A 16,465-nucleotide genomic window follows, 5' to 3' on the forward strand; every position below is an offset into this window, starting at 1 on the left:
AATTATGAGGCAATTGCAATGTTTTCTTAATGTCCTGACGTTTATAAAATGGCCCAGATCATCAAAGATTCAAGCTCAAATTTCAATTACCCTACTCTTTTTCTGAGGCTTATACATGCTACACAAGTATGTAACTGTGTGTAAAGATGGCCTCTCTTCTGTCGTTAAAAGATAAAGCTAAACAATGGCACCAAACTTTATGAAGTATCAAATTGTTCTTGTCACTGCTGCTGACACAAACATTTTAGATACAATGGATATATAAATTTTCATTGTGTCTGTTGTTAGGAAATAGAGTTTTATATTTCATTATCACTTAGCAATTCAGGCAATGTTTCAAGCTAGGAAAAATAATTAGAGCAGAAAAATTTTGCAAAATGAATTTCAGGCAAAATATCCAATTAAACTTTGGTTTCTTGGTCTGTGTTGATTCCAATCCTTTGCTTTACTAGCTATTCATCAGTTTGTCTTTGGGCATTTCTTATTAGAATCTATCTTTCCATCCACAGCAAAAAGAAAAGTATTCTTCTTTCATAATCAAGGATTATGATCTAAGTATATGACCTTTGCAAAATATGTGCTCTTACAGACAGAAACAATTTGCAATAATCAAAAGTGTACCATATTGAAAGAGATGTTTGATAAATCATAAATACAACACTAGAGGAATCCTGAAATGAGGCAGAATTTCATAAAATATTCTATAATATAAATGCTAAAGTGAGAGAGGTCTATATGAAGCACAAATTAATACACCACCTACACTGAAAATGTTTGCCAGGGTTTGTCTATATTGATTATATATGAATGCATAAGAAAAATTATGACAGTCAATTCAAGTTATAGTTTTATAGGACCAGAACTAAAGGCTATTATGAATATATAAAAACCACTTAGAGATCAGCTCATGCATTTTAATGGGACAGTTTAATTAACATTTAAAATAACTATGATCGGTGTGATCATCAAACCATACTTTACTAATGAGGAAAACAAGAGTATCTCATGCCATTTTACCCTCAGAAAGTAGATATTTCTAAATAAAGATACTGGAAGTTTTACAAGCAGCTAAACTGAGTTGATTTTTCTGTTATGAGAACCAAACCTAGGACTTTGTGATTGCTAGACAAGTATTCTAACATTGTGCTAAATCTGCACCCCCAATTGAACTATTTATAAAAGATAGCAATATCTATATTTTAATACAAATGGATTTCAGATTAATAAATCTCTTGAAATGTTTCTACTACATTTCTATTTTCAGATTGTAAGATTGAAGTAAATTTTACTTAGATGAATTTTACTCAATATAGTTTCAACTAAGTGTAATTCTATTTTTAGACACATAAATGAAACACCTCAATAGAATCTTTTCAGTTCATTTTACCCTCTCCTAATTATACAATGCTTATTAAAGGCAATATTTCATTAATACTGAATTTTAACTCAATGATTAGTAATAAATGATTAGTATAATTTTGGTAGTTACTTAAAATTGACTATCTGCCAACATACATCATTATGACCCTTCTTGAGAATACACCACCCAGGTGTAAATCTCAGAAAACTATTAACAATAAACATTAAAAACAAATGTCAGATTATGTCTTAAGCTGCATGATTCATCAATAAAAATGATCAGGAGTCATTCTAATTTTACCAGAATTATATTTTTTCTTAATATACCTTCCTCTGTTTCTTTTTTATTGTATTTGCCTTCAGAAAGCAATGTAGTTCCACCCTTTCCCAAATGAATGCATTTGATGTTCCCATTCTTTTTGGCTGGCAATCTTGTTCAATTATGTAGAATAATGACTGTCAGGACAGAAATGGGTCCCTCATCAGCATTGAAGTGACATGTTGTTTAATGAACTTAGGTGAGCATAACACTAATGATTTAAATCATGGTATATTTCTCTCAAATTTTCTTTGAATGCATATCTTTAATTTACTATTGAAGACATTTTACAAGGTCAAAGGAGGCCATTGCTACCAGCTGATCAAAATTATGTTGGTGCTTCAAGCATGTTTTGTGACAAGACAGAAATAACTAAAGTAATAAGACCAAGAAATAAAGAAAACATTAAAATAACACTGTTATGTATAAATTCATTACAGTTTAAACTACTAGAGGAGGAAGTGCTTACTGGGCCTTGCACAGTGAAAATTCAGTCCATATTGACTGAAGGGAAACTGCCATAAGAATTTTGGAGAAAGATTTACTATGGCCAATGATATGAATTACTTAAACATACAAATATGCTATTTGATATATTCTTCAGAAACTATTGTCTCTGGCACAAGAGTATACAAAAGTGTTTATAGAAGGATTATACATAATAACTAAAACATTCAAAACATCCACGTGACCTCAAATAGAATGTTATAGAAATCAGCAGTACTGAATGCTTTTGTACATCGAGACAGATTAATATAGAAAATAGTTGTAAATGGGATTAAAATCTGTGGACTTGATTAGACTGCAAATTAAATACAAGCAAAAACAGTTTTAGGGTAAATACACAGAGGTAATAACTATGGAGAAAAGTAACAAAGTAAACACTAAATTTCAGTCTTAGAGGAGACACAATTGCTCCCTTGGCATGGATATGGTACTTACAAATGTTAATTGAATTTTGAGAAGCTAGTCATGTCTGTCTGAATGATTTAAAATGTTTTCATTTACGATATATTGATGTATCTTCCAGAGAGCCATTAAACAGCCTTACATTCGTCACTCTTTTTAAAAAAAGTTACTCACTGGGTGGTGGTGGCAAAGGCCTTTAATCCCAGCACCTGGAAGGCAGAGACAAGTGTGCACCTCTGTGAGTTCAAGCCCAGCCTGGTCTACAAGAGCTAGTTCCAGAGCTCCAAAGCTACAGAGAAAGCATGTCTCAAAAACAAAACAAAACAAAACAAAACAACCAACCAAACAAACAATCAAACAAAAAATTACTCACAACTAATTTGTACTAAAAAAGTACTGCATTTTCAGGTTGTTTGAACAGTCATTGATCCATATAGAGATAAACCATGAAATTTGTGGTATGAAACAGAAATAAAGGGAAAGTGATTGATTTTTTTTTATTCAAAATTTGTTCACACAAACTGAAGGTATAACCATTCATGTGAAAGTAATTAATGTGATTTAATATTATACTTTTGGAGTCTGGAATGTTGACCAAACACTTAAGAGTGCATGCTGCTCTTCCAGAAAACCTGAATTAGTGATCACTGACAATGTGGGCATCTCACGGATGCTTTTGCTTCAGGCGTTTTGATATTCTCATCTGACATCCACTGGCACTGCACTCACATACACAAGCACACACAAAATAAAAATAATATAAAATTTAAAATAGTTATTATTAGCTGATACCCAGATAAATATTTATTTTATATATCATTTTGATCAATTATTTAATCATTATGAAATTTCTACAAGGTAGACTATCAGAAATATAAATTGCTTTGCCATGTAGCTCATAAACGGAAAAGTTAGAACTTTAAACTAGCTGTGTCTTTTTCCCATAGATCTGTCATTTCTCTGTATACAAATATTGCATTGCTTTTGATGTCAGGAATTGGGGCTGTTAGATTGCGAAGAACTGGATGTTAAAAAGCTCTATATGGTGTTAGCTAATTAATGTTCATTATGTTAATTGAATATTAAAGACAATGTTATATAAACTCTGGCGAATATCTACCAAAATTATTCTGAAATCCAATAATTTATTTAGTATTAAACCTTTGTTCAGTATTTTTGATAATTTTATTATTATTATTTTGTTACAGATTCAGTTGACAAGGTTAAGCAAACATTTTCAAAAACTCTTGTGCGTCTGAAGCATCAAGGACAGATGGCCATATTAATACAGGTGGACAAAGGCTGATGGAAATAGGAGATGAGAGGATTAACAAGTGAGGCAAGTGGTGAAGAAAGCAGTTTTGTGATTTTTTTTCATTGGCTTACTGTCAAGGTGGGGAGAGGAGATCTAAGAAAAATCAGTTCTCTTAAAAGAAGAGCTATCTTTGGGATGAGTTGCCTTAATGAAATAGAGATGTGGTTTATGCTTGATAATAAAGAAAAGACTATGAGAAAAGAGGGAAAAGACCTATAATTATATCAGCCCTGCCTGATGCAGAACAGTCCTGCACAATGTCAGGATGATGTAACTCCCTAGCTGCAATTATACTGAGGTGTTGAGTTTGTAGAAGGTTGACCAGAACGACCTCTTACTGGGTAGTCATAGCTATGCTTCCAGCTTGACCCAGGGGCAGTACTTCACTGCGGTTTGCATATCTTTCCAAACAGTAGTTACCCTATTTCTGTGACATCTTCCCTGTGAAAGAGCAAAGTTACTTTGGCTGAGTGATAGAATGGGGACAGCCTGGTGTGCGCTGTCCCCTTCCTTGGATTGCTACTGATGTATTCTTCTGAAATTTTCATTTCAAAACTCAATTTATTTAACGGACTTTCTTTTCATTTCTTTCTGTTAGCTATATCACCTGGCTAGAATGCTACACAAATTCTAACGTAGCTTGGTCTATTGAACCATTAGTCCAAGTATCATCCCTTCAGATTTCCAGGTGCTGTAGTTTGTGGACTTGCTAGAGTCAATGACAATGCTGAAAACTTGTGGCATGACCGAGTTGCCTTACATTGCCCTCTAGATATAATTCATCCCAGTGTATGAATCTGGCTCATGTATCCAGGTCATGTGTCATTGATAAATCCCAACATCACCCATAGAGTTATTTTTAAAAGGCTTGGAAACACAAGATAATATAGAGGTGCCATTTTCAATGACCTCTTCTGCAGCCAAGGAGAGGCCATTCGTTATTTGCCTTGTCTGTGAAATTCCAAGTCATTTTGTTTCTGTCCATTGTTGATCCCCAGTGTTCCCACAAGACAGACGTCTTTACTGCGTGCAGCAAGAAAACTGACATGAGAGCTTTGAGGTGAAAAACGAAATGCTGAAGTGAAAGCAGCACTTGGTCTTACTCGGAAGTTCATACCTGAGCGCAAAGCCTCTTTCTGGATGCTTTCGTAGTCATGCCAGTCTTTCCTTCTCAGACCATCTGTCCACGAGTAGAATTGCCCATCTCCCAGGCCCAGTGGAAACGTCTGTGGAAAGAAAGAATTCAACCATAAAAAAGGAGGTATTTTTTTCTGCATGGTTGATAAACACAGCAGGGCACATAAGAGGCAAGGCAAGAATATTTTTTTTAATTAAATGGCTTCTCTGAATATTTGAGATGAAAACTATTGTTACTGACTAGAAAACTCCACATTCCTAACCCCCTGTTTTAACATTTAGAGTGAGAAAAGTCCCAACCACATATTGTTAAACATTTTATTTGATCTAGAGACTGTGTTGAGTACAGCTTATCCTCCCTAGGTGTTTTCTTTTGTTCAATTGATCTGCTTAATTAATTTTGTTTGTGATTGATAAAGTTTATTTGTTTTAGTCAAAAGTAATTGAATAGCTTTCTAATAATATTAGCAACTGTTCATTGAATGTTCACTATGAGATCACTATGAAATGCTTTGCATGTACACTTACATATATCTCGAGTGACAAATCCCTGTTTTTCTGGAAATCAGACTGAAGCCAAGAGGACTATAACAACGTTGTATGCCCACATCAATGTTTGAATCCACTCTCTGAAGACTGGCATTGTGGCCTTCATTGACAGCAAAGTACTGGATTTTATCTCATTTCTGATAAAGTAGAGTTTGTGTTTACAATGAAGGTTCAAACGGGAACCCCAAATCCAATGTGGTGTGATGTCAACTTGGAAATTTTCCCTGCTTATATTGCTGAAATAACATTATTTCCTAAATTATATCCATAGTTGTTTATAATAAGAAACTAAAATTATTATAAAAGAAATTTATTTTCACAATCATAGTTTTAGTGGCATTTTACTTGTATTTTAATAAATAAAGCTTTAATTCCAGCCCTAGAAAGGACTATAAAACAGGAGGACACAGCTCTCAGTCTAATTCTTAGATTCCTGGAGGCAGGATTACCATTTCAGATTGATATTGAGGTAAGAGCCAGTGATTGACTGGTTTGCTTTTCAGATCTGCAGATTGAACCCCACTTTCTCTCTCTGAGTTTTTATTAATCGTGCTTCCCCATAGTAGTCACATAATAACTTATACATTACATAAAGAAGCAAATTATGCAATGTAGAAAATGTCAATTTGTTGAGAGATGTGTAAATTCAATTATATATTTTCCCTAAGAGTATTTCCAAGGCAAACATAATATCTTATCTCTTTATTTTAGATTTCATTTCCATTGTACTTATTTATTTACCATTGCTTTACCTTTATAGCTTACAGAATACTGCAATGCTTTGAAAGGCTAGAAATAAGATATAATGTTTAAAAAGGAACAGTGGGTTTAAGTCAGACAAAAGGTCTTCTTATTTAGATGACAAACTTATATAGTTCAGATTTTTGTAAAAGTCTAGGTCACTGCAGTAGTAAGCAGGAAAGATAACAAAAAGAAAGATAATGGTGACTACACACAAAATATTAAGAGGAATGAAGATGAAAAGAATGAATTTAGGAAAAAAGGAATAATGAAGTAGAAGGGGGAACTATATGAGGGTCGATAACAACCATTTAAAATTACAGTAGCACACTAGCAAAATCTAATGAGAAATTATAAGGAACTGAACATAAAGTATAATCCTGTGATTTATATCAGTCAACTTAAAAGGCTCTATTCATATAGGTAATGCTACTTTTAAACACAGCTTGCAAATGAACACATTTGAGATGACACTTGGAATAATCTAGTGAAACAAACTCTGTCTGTTGACTTAGAATGCTGCTTTCCCAGTTTTCACATATTTATGGTAGAGACCCCATTGTAACTCTTAGTTCAGGTATATTGGACACAAAGTTGATCTTTAGTTTCTCCACAAAAGAAAGGACAGGAAAGAGACCAACATGTTCAGAAAAACCAATAGTATATCTTGTAAGGCAGCCTGAGAATTTGAGGACAAAATTTCAATGACACCTAAGAACAAGAAGCACCAGTTATTTCTCAGAGTGAGGCTAAAAGTGACTAAAGGATTGGCTTCATTTGTACCAGGCAGTTCAATCTGATTTCTGTCTCCAAGTGAAGCAAAGTGATTTCTGAGTTTCACCCACTGTATTCCCTCTCCATAGATGAAGCGAGTTTGAATGACAAAATTTCTTCTTGGGTGGAGGTCTTGATTTACCGAAAAATTAAGTTCCATGTCAGCCTATCGGCAAACCATTACTAACATAGCTACCCTTTCCTGCTGTACTTTCAGAATGCTGTCAGCTCAAGGTTAACATCATAGGACCAAAATTATGGAAAATCCTGCCTGAAGCATTAGAACCACAATGAAGAGATGCGGCACTAGATCCTGTCATACACCTAGTACCTATGAGTTCCTCTCACCAGCTAGCTCTCTCCACACAGTGCTGAATGTCACCATTTACTTTATTTGGTTTGTGAGTGTGAATATGGAGCCAAGGGTTGCCAGACTTCTGAGAGAAATGGTAAGATATAATTTGAAAGCCTCAAGAAATGGAAAACTTTAGAATACACGAAAACAATATAAAGCACGGAGACTGTTTAGCAAAGTAAACATGTAATTTCCTAAAAGCCTTACAGAAAACACTTCCTTAGAAACAGGAATGGAAGAAAGAAAATATAAAACCTAGGAAAGGACTTTGGAAAAGTAAAATATGTAAAAAAAAATAATTAAGGAGGAATTGAGGAAATTACAGTCAAAGCATTTAAAAAATAGGCAGAAACAAATTCAAATAGAGATTTAAAAAGATACAACAGTAAAGGAAAATAAATCCTTCACTCTTCATCAGACAAGAAGGATGGAAGTTGCTCCCAAAGAGGACTTCTCTGTGGAAAAAAAAACAAAACAAAACAAAAAAAAAACAAAACAAAAACGTAAATCAGAAGATAAATTATCCCTTTTTTTCTTTTCCAATAAAAACATTAAAAATACTTAGACTTTTAAAAAATGAAGTTAATTATTAATGGTTATAAAAACACCAACTGGGGCTGAACATGTTGATTCATGCCTGAATTTGAATGCTAGAAAATCTAATGGAGGACTATCACAAATTTAAAATGAATCCACTTTATGTATGGTGAAACAGTAGCCTCCAACAAATTTCAAATAAAAAAAAGGAAAAAGAAAACAGGCTATGGAGAGAGCTAGTGGAGACAGCTAGTCACAAGCACATATTAACCAAAGTCCTTAACCCCAGAATTACTTAACATGGCAGGAACAGCACCATGTTACTGCAATCCTAGTGTTAGAGTAAGAAGTGAGATTGATGCAGATCATCCAGGCCAGACAGGTTACTCAAATCTGAAACTTTAGGTTTAGTGGTGGGCCATGTCTCAACATAAAAGAAGAGAAAGATCAAGGAAGACATTAGCCGTTGACATGTAGAAACCGACCTTACTATGTAGAATTTTCCTCCTAAATGACGCTCTAACCTGGAGGGAAGAACTTAAGACTCTCAAATTCTAAATGGAGTCTCCTTACGATTCAGGAAGTATACAGCTCAAGAGTCTCAGTAAATCCCCACAATGTACCGTATGCCTAAGATTTCACCTTTCTCGAGTTTGCGTAAAAATTAAGGGAAGTGAAAAGGATTCACAAACCTTTAGATCTTCCTGAGATTTCCAACGCTTTGCTTCATCATCATCATCATCATCATCATCATCATTATTCAGTTTTTATTTCACTCATAGCTTTAGAACCTCACTCAAGCACTGAGTTTTGGGCTTTCTATTTACCCTGGGTTAAACTTTTGGTGATCACTTGTCTTTGATTTGTCTCTACTCCTCTGAGTAATCTCTGACTCATACTCCTGTATGTAACACTGTCACGCATTGCTTTGTTGTTACTGTTACTTTAATCAGTCATTGGTTCCCTCTCTGGAGTGACAAGACATTTGTTCAGGTTTCCCAAGGAATAGTGTCACCTCAAATTCCACAAAAGAATTTAAATAAAATAAATAAAAACTAAATACAGCTGAGGGTGATGACATGCTTTAATACCAGAGCTAATAAGTCTGAGGGAGGAAGATTCAGAGTTGGAGGCTAGCCTGGCCTATTAGTAAGTTCAAGGCAAGCCTTAATACATAGCAATATTTCATTTCAAGAAATAATAACAAAAATAAAAACCTCAATAAAGTGGGAAAATGGACTAGTGAATCTGGCTTGATGAGAAACATTGTAAAAAAAAGAGCAGAATGATAGTATTTACTGTTTGATCTTGCATGAATATTCTAACCTGATAAACTGCTAAACTAAAATCAGTGTAATAAGTATACTAAAGGGAAATTGTAGATAAATCTATTTAAGATGATATTTTTATCTAATAGCAGATTAGTAAATAAAGCTAATATCACAAGACAAATTATCAAAAACTAGAAATATAAATGTTACCTATAAATTTGAAACATATAACTAAATTAAGATGATAAAGGACACCTCAAAAGACAAATAAAGGTTAACACACTTGCTTCGGAAATCAATCTTGCTGGGAGGGAGGGAGGGTGAGGGAATTGTGTTGAACATTTCAGATACAGACATTATTGTATAATTACAGTCAAAAGTTGTTTCCAGCATTAGTTTTCCCTAAAAACAAACATCTTGAACACTTGTGTCCATTTCTTATGTGATGTTAACTATTGCTTGTGCTCCTGTAAGGTTAGCTGGCAAAGTAAGAAGGATTTATGATGGAGGAGGTACAACGCTGGAATGAAACATTGGACACTATGCCGTGATAAATGATATCTAGACTTTTCTGTCTTAACACCACTTCTATCGACATCACAGCTACTTCACCAACCAGTTATGCAACTGGCTGGAAATGCAGCCCAGCAGTGACTAAGTAGAAGAGAGGGACTGATAGCTTGTTCTCGGGTTGATTCTTGGGCTTACTAGAGAGACCACGTGAGGGAGAGTGACCCAATTATCAGAGCAGAAGTTCAACTCATTAGGAGACCATGTGCTACGTTTTCCAGAATAGTCGATTGGGTATTCTTGTAGCCTTTCTCCCTGACACAATGGTGGGGAAAAGTGCCTAAATCAATTTGAGTGCATTTGTAGAGAAGTAACAATTCTGAAAGCAGAACTGTCCAGTAAATGCCCCATTAGCAATCTGACCTTTCCTCTCACAGAGCAAGCTCCAGTGCTTGAGTCCTCTTGCTGTTCTCCTGCCTTTTCACATCCTGTGTGTCCCTGCACGATTACAGAAATGCAGATCCATTATCTACAACCATGGAAAGTAAGATAAATCTAAAGAGCCCTGTACCTTCATGAGTCATCTATTTCAAACCCATCAGGAGGTCAACCGTTTATGTGGGAGAACACTTTGATATTTCTGCTTTGTGAACATTTTATTCATAGTTACGCTGTTACATATAATTAACTGTACAAAATACCAAGAAAAAGAGAAACAATGCATCAATTAGAAACCACACAATAGATAGAGCTTGAACCCAGAATCTATCAAAATTAATGCACTTTTGAATGGGTCAAAGAAAAGCTTGTAAGGGTGAAGTATTGCCTATGGTGGTGTATTACCAGAGACAGCAAGCTCAAACATGGAATGAGGCCAAGATACATTAATGGGACAGACTGTTCTAGGGAGTGATATACTTGAAGACCACCTTGTTACCAAGGAAACTACCTTGCCGTAAAAGTTGTTCCAAGAACTGTCACTGTGAAACAAAACAGCTTGTGAATAAAAAAGAAGACGATCTTTGCCATTACTGATAGTAGTCTTTTGTGTCTATTTATCACAGTCCAAAAGTAGTGACATCAAGAAAATAGCTTTGTACATCATGTGGAAGAACAAATGGGTTCTAAACCATACTATAGGTTTTATCAATCAATAAATTGACTTATTTCACAATAAGCTACATAAGAACCACTTTACTTTCTCTTTGGGAGACACAATGATATAGGGGAAGGATTCTGGAGCCAGAGCAACAGGCTATAAACAGGGATTTCTATAATTCATGTTTGTCCTTTAGTTAAGCTGGCATAAACTTAGTCTAATAAAAATAGCCTGTGTCTACATCAAAAGCTTGTTAAACAGTGAGTCAGAGTAAGTGTGGAGCATCGGTTTATCATAAAAGAATTTACTAATATCAATTATTAACATCTCAGTTCTTTTATTGAATATTTGTTTACTATTTCAGACTTTTGCAAGTTTTAGTACAATTGCAAAAACAAAGATTACATAGATCATATAAGTCATATAATATGCAGAATGATATCTAATATAAATACTATATATATACATATATATATACATATGAATTCAAACACTGGGTCTGATTAAGTTTCTTGTACATTAAAGGCATATTTCATCTTTCCTTATACAATTGAACAGTACAGAAAAACAATATCATGATTGAGAAAAAATAGATTATCAACATTTGTTATATATACAATTTCATAAGCACTGGATGTGGAGTGAAAGTTCAGAAATGTGAAATTTACATTTATAGTGTTATAAAGACCAAGTAACTAACTAGAATTTTAACCAATTATAGCTGCCTTTAAAGCATATGAATAATAAAACACGACAGTGATTTTCATAATTCTCCATTCTCCAAATTTTATTATTTAAAATTATTTAGATAAAGAATAGGAAACAATGTGAGACAAATAAACAAAATCATACTTGGGGCTTTGAACTTCAGACACTGCGTATTAGTGGGTACTAAATTATGTGGAACATGGAAATGAAAACACAATTTTTGTTATTGTTCTAAAGTTCCCTTTCTTCCTGAGTTGGAAGTGAAGAGTTGTGTCTGCAGGACATCTTGAATGATCAACAAAGAGTTTTTACACCCCTCTTTATACCCATAGAATATATGGATGAGTTCATATCTGGCATTAAATATTTTTAGTATATAAAACCAACTTGATCTTTAAATTTTGCATAAGTTCTAAAATGTGTCACTGATAAGATAATTCCAGAATACATAAAATATAATAGACCTTGACATGTTGTGAAATTCTGGTATCAACCCTCTTGACTCCTTCTATTGTCAACTGTAACAGGACCAACATCTAGGGATGGAACTTAGGGAAGGGAATGCACTGGACTGTGCAGTTTCTTTCTTATGACATAAATTTTCTTTATGGAAACTGAAAATATGAATGGTTATGTATAAATACTGACTGAAAAACTTTGAACTAACTCAAGAGTTTTTAAAGAGGGTTATGCTAGATCATGTCATTAGGACATATAAAAAGTGACAATTGCCAATCTGAAACTCCTTCTCAGATTTATGCTACGTGTTCACATGTGGCCCCTTATTCAACCTTCCTCAGAAATGGATGGTGCTATCTTCAGCCCTGTGCAATCTTCAGTGAGTGTGCCAAGACTTTGAGCTTGCAAATATACCTCTTATGTTTACATTCATTTTTGAACTCCTACGTTCACAGAGTGAGTTTTCTTCTAAGGTGACTAGAGAGATAATATCAACTACCCAGCATCAGTAAAGACAATGAAGCAAAGAAAGAGCAGATTTTTCAAAACCAAAATTGTCGGGAGACTGAGTTTTGAGAAATGATAATTCATAATAGTGCTGATTTGATTTTGTGATTAAAGGCTCATCAACTGAGTGACTTGATAATTCCAGTTTATATTCCTTCTCTTAAAAATAGGCTGGTATACAAAACACATGGGTGAAATTTTATGAAATTTTATTATATAATGCTCTTCACCTTTATTATATGTGTTAGCCTATGGGATTAGCTATTGTTAAACGTCTTCTAAGATTGTCTTACTAATGAAAACATTGTATTTTCAGAGTCTATTAGGATGTAATATAATTGATAATAATTTGGAAGCTCTGATACCTCTTTACTCCTTCTGCAACTATCCTATAACATTTTTTAATTACATATTCTTTCTATGTTCTCCAAGAAAGTTAAGCATTATATTTTTACAGTCAAAAGTCAGAACACCCCTCATTTTATGACTTCTTGGGATTTTTGTGAAATTTTCCAAAGTTGTCTTCAAGTTTAGATAGCTGAAAAAGAAAAAGGAAAAAGGCATCAATGGCCCTTATAATATTTTAAATCTTAAGTCCATTACTATGAGCATAGTGTTATGTCAACTAACAGGAGTTCTGTAAACAACAAGAGAAGTCTATAGCAAGCCATTCTTATAATAAGAGCATTGATCCAATTAAAATTGTTGGTTATAAAAGGAAACTACCCTTGACAGAAGTTGGAGGAGGGGGAAAGAATAGGATGAAAATGTAGTATAAGAAAAAGACGGTAAATAAAAACAAATACAAAAGGAAAGAAACTCAAAGTACGTAATACTGTCTTCCCTGGTTTAAGTGGGGCTGAGGACATAGCAGTGGTGTTAACTAAGCTAGAGCATGCTAATACTGACTCTCAAAATTAGCATTATTTTAGTTTTCGTCTTTAGCAACAGAAAGGCATTAATCATCAGGAAGATTCTCCCAACCTGCCTTCTCTGCAGCATCGTACCTTGGAGCAAAATTGAGAAGATCAGCATCTAGCAAAGGTGACAAGAAGACTGAGAACTTTTCCCATCAACAAGGTGTTTTCTTCATATTTCCTAAGGGAAAATTTAAAAAAAAGAAAAAAAAAGAGAAAAGAAGAAAGGAAAGTTAGCATGAAAATGAAGGTTATAACTGAGGAAATATAAAACAATGAAAGATTGTGTTTAGAAAAAAACATATTATATTAACCTTCAGGAATCACCTGTCCCCCTCTTGATGGCAGATCCGCACACTTGCAGTTTTCTGGGGGTTTACGTCTGGGTTTCACGACCCCCTGAATTTTTCTTCAGAAAGACATCAGGTGGTGCCTCTAGAACTCCACCCTATCAATTCTTCAGGAAAAAATAGCAATCTCGGGTGTTCTCTAGGATCAACATTATCTTAAACTGTGATTCTATTTCCTTATCAATCTGAGCTCAGCACAGAAAAATGAAAGGAGAATTAGAGAGGAAAAGCAACGACACTTTGTCAAGGTCGATGTGACTATGACAGAGAAACCAAGAAAGAAAGGAATGTCAGCCCTTCTGACTTGTATGCCACAAGTACTCCAAATAGGTACAACAAAATCAAAAGTATGATAACAGTAAACTCAATGATACCCATACTAATGACATTAGTTTATCACTAAGAAATGATTAAATGCCAGTATGTGTGCATTATCTTATACAACTCTATAATGTCACTTTAAAATACGCTTTGTCGTGGATTACCGTAGTTTTGAAAGCAAACATCATTATCATCGTCACTATAGCCAAATGTGTCCAGATGTCAAGGTTACCTCAGCTCCACCTCCAAGGATGTCTTCTACTCTCAGGTTTGTAAGAAGTTTTTGTAAGAATTATAATGGTTGTTTATAGTGATACTAAATTTTTGACTGAAGGGAAGAATGAATGCAAGTGAAACATGCAAATTTCGTGTTTCAAAGGATCATAAATATCTTCTTCTGGTTTGTCTGTCATAATAGCTGAGCTAGTGTTGAAAGTGCATTCATCTTTGGGAAACTTAGTGGTAAAAATACACATTGTAAATCATCAGAAATTTAACAAACATTGATTCTTTTTAATTATCAGGAATGTAACAACATAACACAGAAAATATATCATTCCTGAGTCAACCATTTTGTCATGCTCTTTTACCAATAAGAAATTATTGTTTGGTTGTATATTTGTACAGATTCTTTCTTTATAGTTCAAGCTGGCTAATAATTCGCAATTCCACTGCTTCAGTCTCTGGAGTGCTCTAATTATTTGCCACTATGCTCATCTTTTCCACTACGAACATTTTAATACTGGTATAATTTCAAAATCCACCATTCAACTTCTCAGTCTAGTGGCATTCACCAAATGTCTGCTCTGGTACTAAAGACACAGCTTTTGACCCTCAGAAGAGACATCACATTCCAAAATAAGAGATATTCTCTTAACTAATATGAATTTATCACCTCCCATGTGGTTAATATCATTATTCATGCTTTGAGTTTATCAGTGATTAAATCAAATAAAACATAGTCCATATTATATAAATGCAATATTTATATAAAGAGTTCTCCATATAAAATTAACTTTAGTAAACTGCTTCATACTTTAAAGTATTATGAAAGTAGAAATATCTGTTTTCTGAGGAATAACTAACTTTAATTTTCTTAAGATTGGGTAGACAAACTTTCTATTAGAAAATCCCATGTATTGGAACAGTGGTTCTCAACCTGAGCATTGAATGATCCTTTCATAGGGATGGCCTAAGACCATCTGCTTATCAGATATTCACATTATGGTTCATAACAGTAGCAAAATTATAGTTTTGAATAAAATAATTTATGATTGGTGGTCACCATAACATAAAGAATATAATAAGGAGTCAGAGCATTAGAAAGGTTGTGAATCACTATATTAGAGGAATGAGCAGCAATATTTACTAATATTTTCTCATTAATCTTTTACTTCAAAAAATATGCAGGGTATTGTACTTAAGCCAGATACCTCTTCTTATATAGTGCATCAATCATTTTTCAAGAAGGACCAATATAATGGATAAAATAAGTTTGTTTTTAATGCTATTTGCAATCCAACATGAATACACAGTTTGTCTTCAATGCTCAGGGAAGGGAAATAATCTCTACTTCCTTAAATACAAAATGATAAAATGTCAAGACTTGACAAGTATAAGAAAAAGCACTTTAAATCTAAATCTAAAAAGGGTCTTGGACCATGACTTCCAGAGTTAATTATTTCAAAAACCAATGAAGTTGTTTTCTAAGCTCTTAATTTAGAGTTTCTTGTTCGACAAATTGTAGACATGAAAGATAATAGATCATTGTCTTTTCCTGGTATCTACTCTGCACTCTGAAAATAGTTTACTTACAAGAAAGCAATTTCAATTATTATAATTATAGCATGCAGTTTAAGGTTGTTAATGAAAACTGAATTTAAAAAACACCATTTTATTGAGTTGGGTATTTTATAGAACGTGTATTTTGTACTGAATGACACTGAATTTTGAGAAAGATTTATCACCACTCAGTTCTGTAACAAACTAATAAAGATCTTCACAGTACCCCTTAATTCTGTTGGTGATGACAACTGCACAGATGCCTTTGGGTCTTCTTTGTTTACTTCATGTATTTCAAAAGTTATCAATGAGATAGTTATTTGATACTAATGCCAGTCCTTAATTTATGGTGAGTTTCTCACAATTTTCCAAATAAGGTAAAGTAACAGTAAATTACACAAGACACTCAAGCATTATTTTAAAATGGGCTTTGTGCTAGATCATTTGTGTGAGCTGTGGTCTACTGCAAGTATTTCATGATCTTGTCAGCAAGATGAATTAAATGCATTTTGAATTGCAATAGTCCAACAGGTGATGAATTTGGAA

The 16,465-nt window shown here is 33.8% G+C and overlaps 1 protein-coding gene across 1 annotated transcript in view; it reads right to left on the bottom strand.

Moving 5' to 3' along the window:
* The window catches only part of Galntl6 (polypeptide N-acetylgalactosaminyltransferase like 6), a 1,064,237-nt gene that overhangs the window by 685,419 nt on the left and 362,353 nt on the right, over window positions 1–16,465 (bottom strand). Inside the window, exon 3 of the mRNA XM_075986809.1 lies at window positions 5,020–5,128. Within this exon, the coding sequence (XP_075842924.1) occupies window positions 5,020–5,128 (109 nt within the window). The remainder of the gene's footprint in view (window positions 1–5,019; window positions 5,129–16,465) is intronic.

This window comes from Microtus pennsylvanicus, chromosome 9, assembly GCF_037038515.1.
Source record: "Microtus pennsylvanicus isolate mMicPen1 chromosome 9, mMicPen1.hap1, whole genome shotgun sequence".
NCBI lineage: Eukaryota > Metazoa > Chordata > Mammalia > Rodentia > Cricetidae > Microtus > Microtus pennsylvanicus.